Source organism: Heptranchias perlo, chromosome 5 (genome assembly GCF_035084215.1).
Source record: "Heptranchias perlo isolate sHepPer1 chromosome 5, sHepPer1.hap1, whole genome shotgun sequence".
Taxonomy (NCBI): Eukaryota; Metazoa; Chordata; class Chondrichthyes; order Hexanchiformes; family Hexanchidae; genus Heptranchias; species Heptranchias perlo.
The window spans coordinates 131,962,171-131,980,161 of record NC_090329.1 but is presented as its reverse complement, the minus strand read 5'-3'; the positions used below and the strand labels follow the sequence as shown (position 1 = coordinate 131,980,161).

Below are 17,991 nucleotides of genomic sequence, written 5' to 3'. Positions count from 1 at the left end.
CTGTGGCTACAAGAGCAGGTCAGAGGCTGGGTATTCTGCGGCGAGTGACTCACCTCCTGACTCCCCAAAGCCTTTCCACCATCCACAAGACACAAGTCAGGAGTGTGATGGAATACTCTCCACTTGCCTGGATGAGTGCAGCTCCAACAACACTCAAGAAGCTCGACACCATCCAGGACAAAGCAGCCCGCTTGATTGGCACCCCATCCACCACCCTAAACATTCACTCCCTTCACCATCGGCGCACAGTGGCCGCAGTGTGTACCATCCACAGGATGCACTGCAGCAAGGCTTCTTCAACAGCACCTCCCAAACTCGCAACCTCTACCACCTAGAAGGACAAGGGCAGCAGGCACATGGGAACAACCCCACCTGCACGTTCCCCTCCAAGTCACACACCATCCCGACTTGGAAATATATCGCCATTCCTTCATCGTCGCTGGGTCAAAATCCTGGAACTCCCTTTCTCACAGCACTGTGGGAGAACCTTCACCACACGGACTGCAGCAGTTCGAGAAGGCGGCTCACCACCACCTTCTCAAGGGCAATTAGGAATGGGCAATAAGTGCTGGCTTCGCCAGCGACACCCACATCCCATGAACGAATAAAAAAAATTCTACCAACATAGGTTTCAGAGGACAGATCAGGCTGGAGGCAGCTGCAGATCAAGAGAGCCAGTAAAATTCACGTGATAAAAAAAATTGTCACTCTTAGGAATCTGATTTGCAATTTGCTTTTTCCTTTTGACCCTAGACCTGAAGCTTCTACTTTTTTCTCTCTCTGCATTGGAGTAGAGGCTGAGGCTGAGACAGTCAAGGCACAGAAAGACATAGATTAAATTTGCCGGTCTGACTGCACGAGACCACAGAGTTCAGCAGCTGCCTCCTCGGTGAAGCTTAAACATCAAAGGCAGATCTGTAATATAATCTCCATGAAGAACAGAGCATGACAGAAGTGCATATTCTCCTTTAATACTATGAGCTCCAAAATGAGCATAAGCCAACCTACTCTTTCCTCACACCGTGATTCCCCAGGGTATCTACATGTAACTTTCTTCCTCTTATTCTAATGTTTTCCTTGGAAACTGAGCTCAGTACTGAGCTGGCCCTCCTGTTTTAGCAGCTTGCTCCTGCAAAGGAGCTGTTGCTAGCTGCATGTCTGGAGCCACGTGTCACTTATGTGGTACTCTGAGGGGGAAGGTCAGTTGACTGACATCTGCTGTTGTCCTCACAAATGGCAGCCTGAACAAGTCTCCTCCAGCTGTTGCCATTCCAATGATCAATGCATTGGCTGGTTTAATGGCAGCTATTAGATTCTGAAAGTCCAGAGAGACAGCAGCCTGCATCCCGGTATTAGGGGCACAGACCTGCATGATGCGTTGCCTGTGGTCGCAAACCAGCTGAACTTTGAGGGAGTGAAATCCCTTTCCATTGATAAAGATGCCGAGCTGGTTATAAGGAGCATGCAGGGCAATGTGCGTGCAGTCAATGGCATCTTGCACCCTGAGGAAGCCTGGAATGCGGGCGAAGTCTAGTGTTCTCTCATCCTGCTTCGCGCTGTCCATTGGGAAAGAGATGTAGGTGTTCCTCCTGGTGTAGAGAGCCTTGGTGACCTCCCTGATACAACGTGGACTGCAAACTTTGAGATGTCACTGATATCACTTGCTGCAGTCTGGAAGGAGCCTGTTGCATAAAAGTTAAGGGCCACGGTGATCTTGGCAGGCACTGCTGTCCATACCCTGGTTCAAGGCTTGAGTTGTGACTGCAGCAGATTTCATAGCTTGGTGATAGCCTCCTTTATGAAGTGAAGGTACTTGAGACACTGCTCATTGAAGATGATAGGAGGTACTCCCTCAAGACCCCCCACTGTGGGTATGGCCTCCTGCACATTGTCTACTACCTTCTTCCAGCTGCTCCTGCTCTCTCCTGTCTTCTTGGCTGCTCCCCATCGTCCTCCAGCTTCAAAGGCTACCAGACCACCATGACTGTAGTGAAACTGTTTGGAAAGCAGCCAAAAGTTGTGCAGCACTAGCAAAAACTTTTTCTCAGAAGTCAGTTACAGAAGTGAGAAAATGGCCACAAAATGTGCAAAAGTTAACGAGCAGCATAAAAGGACAAACCATACAACTAACCTGTATGTAGTGGATGAACCCTTTAAATAGCACTGCTGACGGGTCTTTGCTGCCTGTTAGCGCCACAAGTTGCTGAGCGAGTTTCTCAGTTGACGAGTCAGGTGCTGGGGCAGCCCAATTTCACAAAAGGGTCCTGCAACAACCGAATCTGGAATACTCCGTTCAGTTCTGGGCACCGCACCACAGGAAGGATATAATGGCCTTGGAGGGGGTGCAGCGCAGATTCACCAGAATGATACCGGGAATAAAAGAGTTAAATTATGATGACAGGTTGCATAGACCAGGCTTCTATTCCCTTGAATATAGAAGATTAAATGATAATCTAATTGAGGTGTTTAAGATGATTAAAGGATTTGCTAGGAAACCTGTTACCTCTGATTGGGGAGTCCAGAACACAGGGGCATAACCTTAAAATTAGAGCTCGGCTGTTCAAGGATAATATCAGTAAGCACTGGGGGTTCAGTAGCAAATGTTGCTGGATTAGTAATCCAGAATGCTAGAATTATCGAGTTTAAATCCTGCTATGGCAGCTGGGGAATTTAAATTCAATTAATTAAATAAAATCTGGAATTAAAATACTAGCATCAGTAATGGTGGACACGAAACTACCGGATTGTCGTAAAAACCCATCTGGTTCACTAATGCCCTTTAGGGAAGGAATCCTGCTGTCCTCACCCGGTCTGGCTAAAATGTGACTCCAGACCCACAGCAAATGTGGTTGATTCTTAATTCGCCCTCAGAATGGCCGAGTGAGCCACTCAGTTGTAAAATCTCGCTAAAAGAAGTCATAATAAGAATAAAACTGGACGGACCACTAGGCACCGGACAAGACAAACCAAGTCCAGTTGACCTGACAAGGTCCTCCTCACGAACATCTGGGGACTTGTGCCAAAATTGGGACAGCTGTCCCACAGACTAGTCAAGCAACAGCCTGACATAGCCATACTCACAGAATCATACCTTTCAGCCAACGTCCTCTCTCAGACTCTTCCATCACCATCCCTGGATATGTCCTGTCCCACTGGCAGGACAGACTGACCAGAGGTGGCAGTACAGTGATATATAGTCAGGAGGGAGTGACCATGGGAATCCTCAACATTGACTCTGACTCTGGACCCCAGTGAAATCTCCTTGGCATCAGGTCAAACAAGGGTCAAGGAACCCTCCTCCTGATTACCACTTACCGCCCTCCCTCAGCTGATGAATCAGTCCTCCTCCATGCTGAACACCACTATGGAGGAAGCACTGAGGGTAGCAAGGGCACAGAATATACTCTGGGTGGGGGACTTAAATGTCCATCACTAAGAGTGGCTCCGTAGCACCACTACTGACCGATCTGCCTGGGTCCTGAAGGACATAGCTGCCAGACTGGGCCTGCGGCAGATGGTGAGCAAACCAACACGAGGGAAACACCTACTTGACCTCGTCCTTACCAATCTACCTGTCGCAAATGCATCTGTCCATAACAGTATTGGTAGGAGTGACCACCAGCACAGTCCTCGTGGAGACGACGTCCTGTCTTCGCACTGAGGACACCATCCAATGTGTTGTATGGCACTATCACCGTGCTAAATGGGATAGATTCAGAACAGATCTGGCAACTCAAAACTGGGCATCCAGGAGGCACTGTGGGCCATCAGCAACAGCAGAATTGTATTCCAGCACAATCTGTAACCTCATGGCCCGGCATATTCCTCACTCTACCATTACCAACAAGCCAGGGGATCAACCCTGACTCAATGAGGAGTGCAGGAGCAGCACCAGGCGTACCTAAAAATGAGGTGCCAACCTGGTGAAGCTACAACATGTATGCTAAACAGCAGAAGCAACATGCTATAGACAGAGCTAAGCGATTCCACAACCAACGGATCAGATCAAAGCTCTGCAGTCCTGCCACATCCAGTCATGAATGGTGGTGGACAATTAAACAACTAATGGGAGAAGGAGGCTCTGTAAACATCCCCATCCTCAATGGTGGCGGAGTCCAGCATGTGAGTGCAAAAGACAAGGCTGAAGCGTTTGCAACCATCTTCAGCCAGAAGTGCCGAGTGGATGATCCATCTCGGCCTCCTCCCGATGAAGCCAGTCATCAGCCAATTCGATTCACTCCACGTGATATCAAGAAACGGCTGAGTACACTGAATACAGCAAAGGCTATGGGCCCCGACAACATCCCAGCTGTAGTACCGAAGTCTTGTGCTCCAGAACTAGCTGCGCCTCTAACCAAGCTGTTCCAGTACAGCTACAACACTGGCATCTACCTGACAATGTGGAAAATTGCCCAGGTATGTCCTGTCCACAAAAAGCAGGACAAATCCAATCCGGCCAATTACTGTCCCATCAGTCTATTCTCAATCATCAGCAAAGTGATGGAAGGTGTTGTCAACAGTGCTATCAAGCGGCAGTTACTCACCGATGCTCAGTTTGGGTTCCGCCAGGACCACTCAGCTGCAGGCCTCATTACAGTCTTGGTCCAAACATAGACAAATAAGCTGAATTCGAGAGGTGAGGTGAGAGTGACTGCCCTTGACATCAAGGCAATATTTGACCGAGTGTGGTACCAAGGAGCCCGAGTAAAATTGAAGTCAATGGGAATCAGGGGGAAAACTCTCCAATGGCTGGAGTCATACCTAGCACAAAGGAAGATGGTAGTGGTTGTTGGAGGCCAACCATCTCAGCCCCAGGACATTGCTGCAGGAGTTTCTCAGGGCAGTGTCTTAGGCCCAACCATCTTTAGCTGCTTTATCAATGACCTTCCCTCCATCATAAGGTCAGAAATGGGGATGTTCGCTGATGATTACACAGTGTTCAGTTCCATTCGCAACCCCTCAGATAATGAAGCAGTCCGTGCGCACATGCAGCAAGACCTGGACAACATCCAGGCTTGGGCTGATAAGTGGCAAGTAACATTCGCGCCAGACAAGTGCCAGGCAATGGCCATCTCCAACAAGAGAGAGTTTAACCATCTCCCCTTGACATTCAACGGCATTACCATCGCCGAATCCCCCACCATCAACATCCTGGGGGTCACCATTGACCAGAAACTGAACTGGACCAGCCATATAAATACTGTGGTTACAAGAGCAAGTGAAGAGGCTGGCTATTCTGCGGCGAGTGACTCACCTCCTGACTCCCCAAAGCTTTTCCACCATCTACAAGGCACAAGTCAGGAGTGTAATGGAATACTCTCCACTTGCCTGGATGAGTGCAGCTCCAACAACACTCAAGAATCTCAACACCATCCAGGACAAAGCAGCCCGCTTGATTGGCACCCCATCCACCACCCTGAACATTCACTCCCTTCTCCACCAGCGCACTGTGACTGCAGTGTGTACCATCCACAGGATGCACTTCGCCAAGGCTTCTTCAATAGCACCTCCCAAACTCGCGACCTCTACCACCTAGAAGGACAAGGGCAGCAAGCACATGGGAACAACACGACCTACATGTAGTTCTTATGTAACCCGATTCTCAACAGCATTTGTGGTGTGCCGCCTCAGGATCTCCAATGTTTCTTCCACATGAAGGGTCAAAAGTCTGCGGTCAGGAGAACCACCACTTGTGGCCTGAGAGTCCCAGGTGATATGGGTCTCCTTCTCCTGTGAGAGAAAGGAAAAGAAAAGACATGAGTATAGAATTTCAACACATTAGGATAGAATGGGCAGAAAGCAAGAAGGTCATGTATTGTGAGTTCGACAGGCTTACTCATGCATGCTACACTGTAAAGGTAGATGAATTTGCAAATAGCAGGTGAAATAGATATGGGAGTCGGAAACAGTGATTCAGAGTCTGTGAGGGTATTGAATGAAGAAGAGTAATACATTTAAAAAGAGACTGCAAGCAAGGATCACGGGAGCAGGTAGCTAACCTTGGCTTCTGCGATTATTTCATTAAACTTCTTCCTGCACTGCAAAGGAGCCTTGGGGGGTCAAAGAGGCGGCACTCACTGCTATAGCCACTTCCCTCCACAAAGTAAAAACCACAGGCTTGATGGGTCTCCTGTCCCTGACTCCAAAAAGCCATTCCTTCTCAGGAATTCTGTCAGTGGGATGTAAAGTCTGATTCCAGAAAGTTTGCCATTCTTCTCTTAGTTCTGGCAGCCATCGTTATTTTCCAGATTTCTTGCTTCCTCCAGTACTGCCATTGTCCCTTTAAGCAGCAATTTTTTTTAATATATCTGATTACTAAACCAAGTCTCCACAACCCCCCACCCCCCACCCCCCCACCAAAATGGTCTGCCTTCTAATCACAGCTCTTTTTATCTCAACTCGCGCCTTCCCACGTGTTTTTCGCCCCATTCCCCGGTGTAACTCTGGCACAGTGGGCTGGATTTACACAGCCTGCACACCTCTGATAATTGAAATGAGCTCAGTCTGTGGGGTCAGCAGCTCAGCAAATTGGTAGGTGGAAATCCAGTCCTGCTGCATCTCTGATGGAGCCATTGTGCCACCAAAATTTCTAGGTTCTAATGTTTTACGGCATGAGAATGGACAAGTCATAATTGAGTTGTATTTAATTAACAGGTGGATGAAGATGAGCCCCTTTTCCTAAGCCTGATCAGTGATCTGTTCCCAGGTATACAGTTAGATAGTAGCACCTACACAGAACTGCAGGCAGCTGTATCAAATCAGGTGGAAATAGCAGGACTCGTCAACCACCCACCCTGGAATCTTAAACTAGTTCAGGTAAAGACAGTGAGTTATTTTGCTAAACATAGACAGTATATATCATTTATCACGTATATCATAGTAGGTACTGCATAGGAGGAGGCCATTCGGCCCATCATGCCTGTACCGGCTCTTTGAAAGAGCTATCCAATTAGTCGCATTCCCCTACTCTTTCCCCATAGCTCTGTAAATTTTTTCCATTCAAGTATTTATTTAATTCCCTTTTGAACGTTACTATTGAATCTGCTTCCACCACCCTTTCAGGCAGTGCAGTCCAGATCATTACATCTCGCTGCGTAAGAAAATGTTTCCTCATGTCTCCTCTGGCTCTTTTGCCGATCACCTTAAATCTCTGTCCTCTGGTTCCTGACCCTTCTGCCACTGGAAACAGTTTCTCCTTATTTACTCTGTCAAAACCATTCATGATTTTGAACATCTCTATCAAATCTCCCCTTAACCTTCTCTGCTCTAAGGAGAACAACCCCAGCTTCTCCAGTCTCTCACATAACTGAAGTCCCTCATTCCTGACACCATTCTAATAAATATCCTCTGCACCTTCTCTAAGGCCTTGACATCCTTCCTAAAGTCTGGTGCCTAGAATTGAACACAATACTCCAGCTGAGGCCTAACCAGTGTTTTATAAAGGTTTAGCATAACTTCCTTGCTTTTGTACTCTATTCCTCTATTAATAAAGCCCAGGATCCCATATGCTTATTTAACAGCCTTCTCAACTTATCCTGGCAACTTCAAAGATTTGTGCACATATACCCCCAGTGTTCCTGCACCCCCTTTAAAATGGAATCATTTTGTTTATATTGCCTCTCCTCATTCTTCCTAACAAAATGTACACTTCTCTGTGTTAAATTTCATCTGCCATATACCTGCCCATTTCGCCAGTCTGTGTCCTCCTGAAGTCTGTTACTATTCTCCACATTGTTTACTACATTTCCAAGTTTCATGTCATCTGCAAACTTTGAAATTTTACCCCCTATACCCAAGTCCAGGTCATGAAGATATATATAAAAAAGAGCAGTGGTCCCAACACTGACTCCTGGGGAGCACCACTGTATACTTCCCTCCAGTCTGAAATGCATTTAGGGAGAGCAAACAAGGCAAGGGAATGAACAATAAATGGGAGGATACTGAGAAGTGTAGAGGAAGTGAGGGACCTTGGAGTGCATGTCCACAGATCCCTGAAGGTAGCAGGACAGGTAGATAAGGTGGTTAAGAAGGCTTATGGAATACTTTCCTTTATTAGCCGAGGCATAGAATATAAAAGCAGGGATGTTATGCTGAAACTGTATAAAACACTTGTTAGGCCACAGCTTGAGTACTGCACACAGTTCTGGTCACCACATTACAGGAAGGATGTAATTGCAATAGAGAGGGTGCAGAGGAGATTTACGAGGATGTTGCCAGGACTGGAGAATTTTAGCTATAATGACAGATTGGATAGGCTGGGGTTGTTTTCCTTGGAACAGAGGACTCTGAGGGGTGATTTGATTGAAGGGTACAAAATTATGAGGGGTCCAGATGGAGTGGATAGGAAGGACCTATTTCCCTTAGTGGAAGGGTCAATAACCAGGGGGCATAGATTTAAAGTGATTGGTAGAAGGATTAGAATGGAAATGAGGAAAAGTTTTTCACCCAGAGGGCGGTGGGGATCTGGAACTCACTGCCTGAGAGGGTGGTAAAGGCAGAAACCCTCAACTCATTTAAAAAATACCTGGATATGCACCAGAAGAGCCGTGACCTGCAGGGCTACGGACCAAATGCGGGAAAGTGGGATTAGGCTGGGTGGCTCATTTCTCAGCCAGCGCGGACACGATGGGTTGAATGGCCTCCTTCTGTGCCATAAATTTTCTATGATTTTAACCATTCACCACTACTCTCTGATTTCTGTCCCTTAGCCAATTTTGTATCCACGCTGCCTCTACCTCTTTAATCCCATGGGCTTTAACATTCTTTTAATATTTCTTATGGATGATCATCAAACACTATAATCTCACAAATTTACAAAGTTGTGGAGCATTTCGAGAGTTGCAGCACAGTATTCTCTAAATTTAACAATGCAGTCTTATTTTAGTGCAAAAATACCAAAGCAATAATGAGGTTTCTTAATGTATAATAACAATATTTAGAAAAAAGTAAGACTTCAATTTCACTCATTTACTAAGTCACCGATACAATGCAGAGATCTGATTGAGGGAAACTATACTTCTGTTTGATGGAGTAATTGTTTTTGCTGAGTCTTGATCTACACAGTGAAGCTAGTTCTCCTGCCCACGCAATTGAAGATCAGAGGATAATTACAGATTAGGAAAGCCATTTAGCTCATCTTAATCTATCCATCCAGATCCTAAAACCCCACTGCAGCATCTAATTGTTTCTTACATAGGAACATAGGAACAGGAGTAGGCCATTCAGCCCCTCGTGCCTGCTCCGCCATTTGATAAGATCATGGCTGATCTGTTATCTAACTCCATATACCTGCCTTTGGCCCATATCCCTTAATACCTTTGATTGCCAAAAAGCTATCTATCTCAGATTTAAATTTAGCAATGGATGTTATTTATATGGACTTCCAGAAGGCATTTGACAAGGTCCCGCATAAGAGACTGCTAGCTAAGATAGAAGCCCATGGAATCGAGGGAAAAGTACGGACTTGGTTAGGAAGTTGGCTGAGCGAAAGGCGACAGAGAGTAGGGATAATGGGAAGGTACCCACCCTTTGTGTGTAGAAATGTTTTCTAATCTCGCTCCTGAAAGGTCTGGTTCTAATTTATAGACTGTGCCCCCTACTCCTAAAATCCCCAACCAGCGGAAATAGTTTCTCTCTATCCACCCTATCTGTTCCCCTTAATATCTTATAAACTTCGATCAGATCACCCCTTAACCTTCGAAACTCCAGAGAATACAACCCCAATTTGTTTAATCTCACCTTGTAACTTAACCCTTGAAGTCCGGGTATCATTCCAGTAAACCTACGCTGCACTCCCTCCAAGGCCAATATGTCCTTCCGAAGGTGCGGTGCCCAGAACTGCTCACAGTACTCCAGGTGCGGTCTAACCAGGGTTTTGTATAGCTGCAGCATAACTTCTGCCCCCTTGTATTCTAGTCCTCTCGATATAAAGGCCAGCATTCCATGAGCCGCCTTGATTACTTTCTGCACCTGTTCATGACACTTCAATGATCTATGTACCTGAACCCCTAAGTCCCTTTGGACATCCACTGTTTTATGCTTTTTTGATCCAAAGTGGATGACCTCACATTTGTCTACATTGAATTCCATTTCCCACAGTTTTGCCCTTTCACCTAATCTATCAATATCACTTTGTAATTTTATGTTTTCATCTACACTGCTTACAATGCCACCAATCTTTGTGTCATCGGCAAACTTAGATATGAGACTTTCTATGCCTTCATCGAAGTCGTAAATAAATATTGTGAATAATTGAGGCCCCAAGACAGATCCCTGCGGGACTCCACTGGTCACATCCTGCCAATGTGAGTACCTTCCCATTATCCCTACTCTCTGTCGTCTTTCGCTCAGCCAACTTCCTAACCAAGTCCGTACTTTTCCCTCGATTCCATGGGCTTCTATCCTAGCTAGCAGTCTCTTATGCGGGACCTTGTCAAATGCCTTCTGGAAGTCCATATAAATAACATCCATTGACATTCCCCTGTCCACTACTTTAGTCACCTCTTCAAAAAATTCAATCAGGTTTGTCAGGCACGACCTACCTTTCACAAATCCATGCTGGCTCTCTCTGATTAACTGAAAATTCTCGAGGTGTTCAGTCACCCTATACAGCAAAGGCTATGGGCCCCGACAACATCCCAGCTGTAGTGCTGAAGACTTGTGCTCCAGAACTAGTGCGCCTCGAGCCAAGCTGTTCCAGTACAGCTACAACACTGGCATCTACGCGACAATGTGGAAAATTGCCCAGGTATGTCCTGTCCACAAAAAGCAGGACAAATCCAATCCGGCCAATTACCGCCCCATCAGTCTACTCTCAATCATCAGGAAAGTGATGGAAGGTGTCGTCGACAGTGCTATCAAGCGGCACTTACTCACCAATAACCTGCTCACCGATGCTCAGTTTGGGTTCCGCCAGGACCACTTGGCTCCAGAACTCATTACAGCCTTGGTCCAAACATGGACAAAAGAGCTGAATTCCAGAGGTGAGGTGAGAGTGACGGCCCTTGACATCAAGGCAGCATTTGACAGAGGGTCAGAGGGATCTTGGTGTGCAAGTTCACAGATCCCTGAAGGCGGCGGAACAGGTAGATAAGGTGGTAAAGAAGGCATATGGGATACTTACATTTATTAGCCGAGGCATAGAATATAAGAGCAAGGAGGTTATGATGGAGCTGTATAAAACACTGGTTAGGCCACAGCTGGAGTACTGTGTGCAGTTCTGGTCGCCACACTACAGGAAGGATGTGATCGCTTTGGAGAGGGTGCAGAGGAGATTCACCAGGATGTTACCAGGGCTGGAGCGCTTCAGCTATGGAGAGAGACTGGGAAGATTGGGTTTGTTTTCCTTGGAGCAGAGGAGGCTGAGGGGGGACATGATTGAGGTGTACAAAATTATGAGGGGCACAGATAGGATGGATACTAAGGAGCTTTTTCCCTTCGTTGAGGGTTCTATAACAAGGGGACATAGATTCAAGGTAAAAGGCGGGAGGTTTAGAGGGGATTTGAGAAAGAACTTTTTCACCCAGAGGGTGGTTGGAGTCTGGAACTCACTGCCTGAAAGGGTTGTGGAGGCAGGAACCCTCACAACATTCAAGAAGCATTTGGATGAGCACTTGAAATGCCATAGCATACAAGGCTACGGACCAAATGCTGGAATATGGGATTAGATTAGACAGGGCTTGATGGCCGGCGCGGACACGATGGGCCGAAGGGCCTCTATCAGTGCTGTATAACTCTATGAGTGCAGCTCCAACAACACTCAAGAAGCTCGACACCATCCAAGATAAAGCAGCCCGCTTGATTGGCTCCCCATCCACCACCTGAAACATTCACTCCCTTCACCACCGGCGCACTGTGGCTACAGTGTGCACCATCCACAGGATGCACTGCAGCAGCTCGCCAAGGCTTCTTCGACAGCACCTCCCAAACCCGCGACCTCTACCACCTAGAAGGACAAGAGCAGCAGGCACATGGGAACAACACCACCTGCACGTTCCCCTCCAAGTCACACACCATCCCGACTTGGAAATATATCGCCGTTCCTTCATCATCGCTGGGTCAAAATCCTGGAACTCCCTTCCTAACAGCACTGTGGGAGAACCGTCACCACACGGACTGCAGCGGTTCAAGAAGGCGGCTCACCACTACCTTCTCGAGGGCAATTAGGGATGGGCAATAAATGCCGGCCTCGCCAGCGACGCCCACATCCCATGAACGAATAAAAAAAAAAATTATAGACTCTGGCATTTTCCCCACAACAGATGTTAGGCTAACTGGTCTATAATTCCCCGGTTTCCCTCTCCTTTCTTAAAAAGTGGAGTGATATGTGCAATTTTCCAATCTAGAGGGACAGTTCCTGAATCTGGAGAACTTTGAAAGATTATAGTTAGGGCATCCGCAATGTGCTCACCTACTTCCTTTAAAACCCTGGGATGGAAACCATTTGGTCCTGGGGATTTGTCACTCTTTAGTGCTATTATTTTCTTCATTACTGTTGCTTTACTTATGTTAATTTTATCGAGTCCCTGTCCCCGATTCAATATTAGTTTTCTTGGGATTTCCGGCATGCTATCCTCTTTTTCTACTGTAAATACTGACGCAAAGTAATCGTTCAACATGTCCGCCATTTCCCCCTTGTCAATGACAATATCCCCACTTTCAGTTTTTAAGGGGCCAACACTGCTCCTGACCACCCTCTTTTTCCTAATATAACTATAAAAGTTCTTCGTATTGGTTTTGATATCCCTTGCGAGTTTCTTTTCATACTCTCTTTTTGTAGCCCTTACTATCTGTTTTGTGACCCTTTGTTGATCTTTGTATCTTTCCCATTCGTCAGGATCTGTGCCATTTTTTGCCTTTTTGTATGCCCTTTCCTTATGTCTTATACTGTCCCTTACCTCTTTAGTTGTCCATGGCTGTTTTTTTTGGCAGGTAGAGTTCTTGCCCCTCAGGGGTATAAACCGATTCTGTATCGCGTTAAATGTTTCTTTAAACATTTCCCACTGATCGTCAGTCGTTTTACCCATTAACAGATTTGCCCAGTTTACTGTGGACAATCTCTGTCTCATCCCATTGAAGTCGGCCTTGCCCAAGTCTAGAATCTTAGCAGCAGATTCACTTTTTTCCCTTTCAAACACTACATTGAACTCGATCATATTATGATCACTATTGGATAGATGTTTACGCACAGTTAAGCCGTTAACTAAATCTGGTTCATTACTCATTACTAAATCTAGTATGGCTTGCCCCCTTGTTGGCTCTCGGACATACTGCTGTCGAAAACTATCCCGGACACACTCAAGAAATTCACTACCTTTCTGACAGTTGCTAGTCTGCTTTTCCCAATCTATGTGAAGGTTAAAGTCCCCCATTAAGACCACTATGCCTTTCTTACACGCTTGTCTAATCTCTGCATTTATGCAATCTAGCACTTCAGAGCTGCTGCCAGGGCTCCTACATACAACTCCCACTATAGTCTTAGATCCTTTCCTATTTCTCAATTCAACCCATAAGGTCTCTGTTGGCTGCTTACCTCTCGTTATATCCCCCTTTATCATTGAAGTGATTTCATATCTAATCATTAAGGCTACTCCTCCCCCTCTTCCATTTTCCCTGTCTCTCCTGTGGACCTTATAACCCGGTATATTTAGTTCCCAATCCTGACCATCCTGCAGCCAAGTCTCAGTAATAGCTATCATGTCATACCCTCCAATTTGAATTTGAACCTGTAGTTCATTTAATTTATTCCTTATACTCCGTGCATTTGTATATAGAACTCTTCGTTGGGCCACTCACCCTAGCTTGACCTTCAGCTTTGATGCTGGGTTAATCGTCTTACGCCTTCTAGTTTTTATTTTATCTGTCGTGCCTAAAGTACACTTTCTTTCCGCTGCTCTACGCTTTTCCCTTTCACTTGTTCTTGAACAACTGTTTGTACTATTTGTATTGTAAATTTCCCCTAGGTCTTCCCCTCTCTTGCTGCTCTCAACTTTATTCCCTTCTGACTCCCCGCTCAGGTTCCCATCCCCCTGCCACTCTAGTTTAAACCTTCCCCAACAGCACTAGCAAACACCCCCGCGAGGACATTGGTCCCGGTCCTGCTCGGGTGTAACCTGTCCCGCTTGTACAGGTCCCACCTTCCCCAGAACCGGTCCCAATGTCCCAGGAATCTAAATCCCTCCCTCCTACACCATCCTTGCAGCCACGCATTCATCCTGTCTATTCTCCTGTTCCTATACTCACTAGCACGTGGCACTGGTAGTAATCCTGAGATCACTACCTTTGAAGTCCTGCTTTTTAATTTATCTCCTAACTCCTTAAATTCACCTTGCAGGATCTCATCCCTTTTTTTACCTATGTCGTTGGTACCAATATGGACCACGACTACTGGCTGTTCACCCTCCCCCTCCAGAATGGCCTGCAGCCGCTCTGTCACATCCTTGACCCTAGTACCAGGGAGGCAACATACCATCCTGGAGTCACGTTTGCGGCCACAGAAACGCCTATCTGTTCCCCTTACAATTGAATCCCCTGTCACTCTAGCCCTGCCACTCTTCTTCCTCCCCTCCTGTGCAGCAGAGCCACCCGTGGTGCCCAGAACTTGGCTCTTGCTGCTTTCCCCTGATAAGCCATCTCCCCCAACAGTATCCAAAGCAGAATATCTGTTTGAGAGGGAGATGGCCCCAGGGGACTCCTGCTCTACCTGCCTAGTCCTTTTACTCTGCCTGGCAGTCACCCATTTCCTTTCTGCCTGCGTAATCTTTACCTGCGGTGTGACCACCTCACTGAACGTGCTTTCCACGATAGTCTCAGCATCGCGGATGCTCCACAGCGAACCCACCCGCAGCTCCAGCTCCGAAATACGGTTAGCCAGTAGCTGCAGCTGGACATACTTCCTGCTCACATGGTCGCCAGGGACACTGGTAGTGTCCATGACTTCCCACATCGTGCAGGAGGAGCATATCACGGGTGCGAGCTGTGCTGCCATGACTTTCCTTAGACTCTCAGACTCTCCTCCCACTCTCGGTCTCTCCTTTTATACTGTGCTCACCTCTCGGACTCTCCTGCCTCACCTGTGATGTCGCACAGTAGTTTTCTCTTGTTGCAGGTCTGCTGCTGCTTTTACTCCCCAATCTCAGTCTTCTTAAATGATTTCAGGGTTATCCTCTCTATTGGGAAGTCCATTCCAAGTGTTGATCACTCTTAATATGAAGAACTTCCTGATATCAGTCCTAAATTTACCTTTTGCTGGTTTCATCTTGTGTCCTCTTTTCCTACTATCACATTTAGTTTAAAGAAGCATTCTGAATTTGCCTTTTCCATAGCCAAAGCTATATTATGTATCTCTATGAGATCACCTCTCAAAGGTCTCCTTTCTCGGATAAAAAGCCCATTTCTCCAATCTTTCCACTGTGGAGTTTTAAAATCCTGTGCTGTTCGCTCTACTTTCAGCTGTTTGAAACAGCCAGAGTTCGTCATGGACTGATGACATTGGGTCCTAGTGGCTCTGGAAAGACTTGTGTCATTCGTACCCTAATGAATTCACTGACCGAGTGTGGAACTCCTCATCGGGAGATGCGCATGAATCCGAAGGCTATTACTGCTCCACAGATGTTTGGGCGCCTGGATCCTGCAACTAATGACTGGACTGATGGAATCTTCTCAACACTTTGGAGGAAATCTATCAAGTCAAAAAAAGGTAACTCCAATTTTGAAAGTCAGTAAGATAAGCTGTTTGCATTTTTGTGAACACGTTGAGACAGGTAATTTTCAATGGGATGAAAACTGGGCGGCTTGTACAATGAGCGAGTGATCCACTCTGCCAGATTACTGCCCAGGCAGTGAGGGTGAAAATTTACCCCTCAGGTTCAGAGTGTTGGTCATTTTTAGCAGCATATTCCAAATTTTCAATGCACTTGATACAGAGGAATAAATCACACACAGGCTCGGCTTTATTACCATCAATATACTTAAGCCATCATATTTTTCATAACTAACAATGTTTCTATATAAAATTAGTGGGCATACCATAATGGTGTATGAGGAGGCCTTTCCCTGGAGGTTCCATTGTTCTCCAGCAGGATCAGTATTCTTAAATTAATAGAAAATAATGGCCCAGAATTTGCAGGAGTGGGGCCGTTAGACCTTTCCCCTCACCCTTCAGCGTGAAATTTTTTTGCGCTGCAAGTTGCTGGAAGTGCGAGCTAATAATGGGCAATGGGGCATCTGGGACCTTGATGAATGACGGGACATCAGTCTATCTCCTTAACCTTAATGATTGAGAAAGAAACAGAGGAGCAACGGAGAAGAAAATAGAATGGTACAAATCAGGTACAGGAAGAGAAATAAACAGAGGGAAAGAAAGATTAGATTAAGTAAGAGAGAAAAGAGACACCGAAAGGAAAATTAAGAAAAAAATTAAAACATTTAAAATTTTAAATTTTAAAAATTTCTAACAACAATTAGGAATGAGAGTCCACAGTTTCAATTGTTCCCTTTCTGGGCCGGAGAGGTTGAGTGGTATTGCAGGAACATAAATCTCCTTCTTAAAAAGGTAGTAATGCTGTTAAGTACCAGCCCTAGGTTTCTGAAGCAAGTTTAATTGACAATTAATGTGCATGCATCACGAGGCTGACGTGGGAGTGGCGAAAATCATCCAGCAACTTGTGATTCGCAATTCACGGGGAATATCTGCGTGGCCGCAAGTTGCTGGATGATTTATGCATTAATAATAGTATGTGCATTAAACTCGTCGTTATTTTGGCAACAAATTTTGGTCCATAGTCTACTTCTGTTAATTCAAAGTCATTTTTTGCATGAATTATCCAATAGTTAAAATTAAGCAACTTTAATGAAATGGCACAGCAAAACACTACAGGAACATTAAAAAACACCACAACACATCAAAGCAATTATTGAAATGATGTGGAGATGCCGGTGATGGACTGGGGTGGACAAATGTAAGGAGTCTTACAACATCAAGTTATAGTCCAACAGCTTTGGACTATAACCTGGTGTTGTAAGACTCCTTACAATTATTGAAATGCACAGTAGATGCAACTTACTGCTGGTGCATCTCAGGACTTAGACGACCGGAATGGAAGCCACCACAGTACCAAAAGGCTCATACTGATAGTAATCGGCCACATTTCATACACTGCATCCACTTAGAAGAAGTAACAATTTAAGAATAGTTAGAAAGGCATACATTAGCACCAAAGGGAAACACCGTGGTGGTAAAAAGTGATTCCTTGTACAGGTTGGAAGGGCAAGGAATAAATTATTGTTTCAGTGGCAAGTTGATGTTGGTACAGTTACTTGTACTGTTTGGAAGTGGATGTTTGCAGATATGAGGAATAGGAGTTGTTTATTCTGAGTTGACTACAGAAGTGTAGTGGTTATGGTATTAGACGAGCAATACACAGGTAATGAGTTCAAATTCAACCGTGGCAAAATTGTGACATTGAATTCAATGAATCTGGAGTACTGTATATAGTTTTGGACTCCTTACCCAAGGAAAGATATACTTGCCTTAGAGGGGGTGCAACAAAGGTTCACTAGATTGATTCCTGGGATAAGAGGGTCATCCTACGAGGAGAGAATAAGTAGAATGGGCCGATATTCTTCTTGAGTTTAGAAGAATGAGAAGTGATCTCATTGAAACGTATAAAATTCGTAGAAGACTTGACAGGGTAGATGCTGCGAGGCTGCTTCCCCTGGCTGGAGAGTCTAAAACTAGGGGTCATAGTCTCAAGATAAGGGATCGGCCATTTAGGACTGAGGTGAGAAAAATTTCTTCACACAGAGGGTTATGAATTTTTGGAATTCTCTACTTCAGAGGGCTGTGGATGTCAGTCATTGAATATATTCAAGACTGAGATTGATAGATTTTTGGATACCAAGAGAATCAAAGGATATGGGGCTAGGGCGGGAAAGTGGAGTTGAGGTAGAAGATCTTATTGAATGGCGGAGCAGGCTCGAGGGGCCGTATGG

General features: G+C 45.7%; 1 protein-coding gene across 1 annotated transcript in view; it reads left to right on the top strand.

Annotated features, from left to right (window-relative positions):
* Positions 1 to 17,991, top strand: part of LOC137322209 (dynein axonemal heavy chain 8-like) — a 1,675,662-nt gene that overhangs the window by 1,058,517 nt on the left and 599,154 nt on the right. The window contains exons 56-57 of the mRNA XM_067985325.1: positions 6,655 to 6,816; positions 15,451 to 15,697. Of these exons, the coding sequence (XP_067841426.1) occupies positions 6,655 to 6,816; positions 15,451 to 15,697 (409 nt within the window). The remainder of the gene's footprint in view (positions 1 to 6,654; positions 6,817 to 15,450; positions 15,698 to 17,991) is intronic.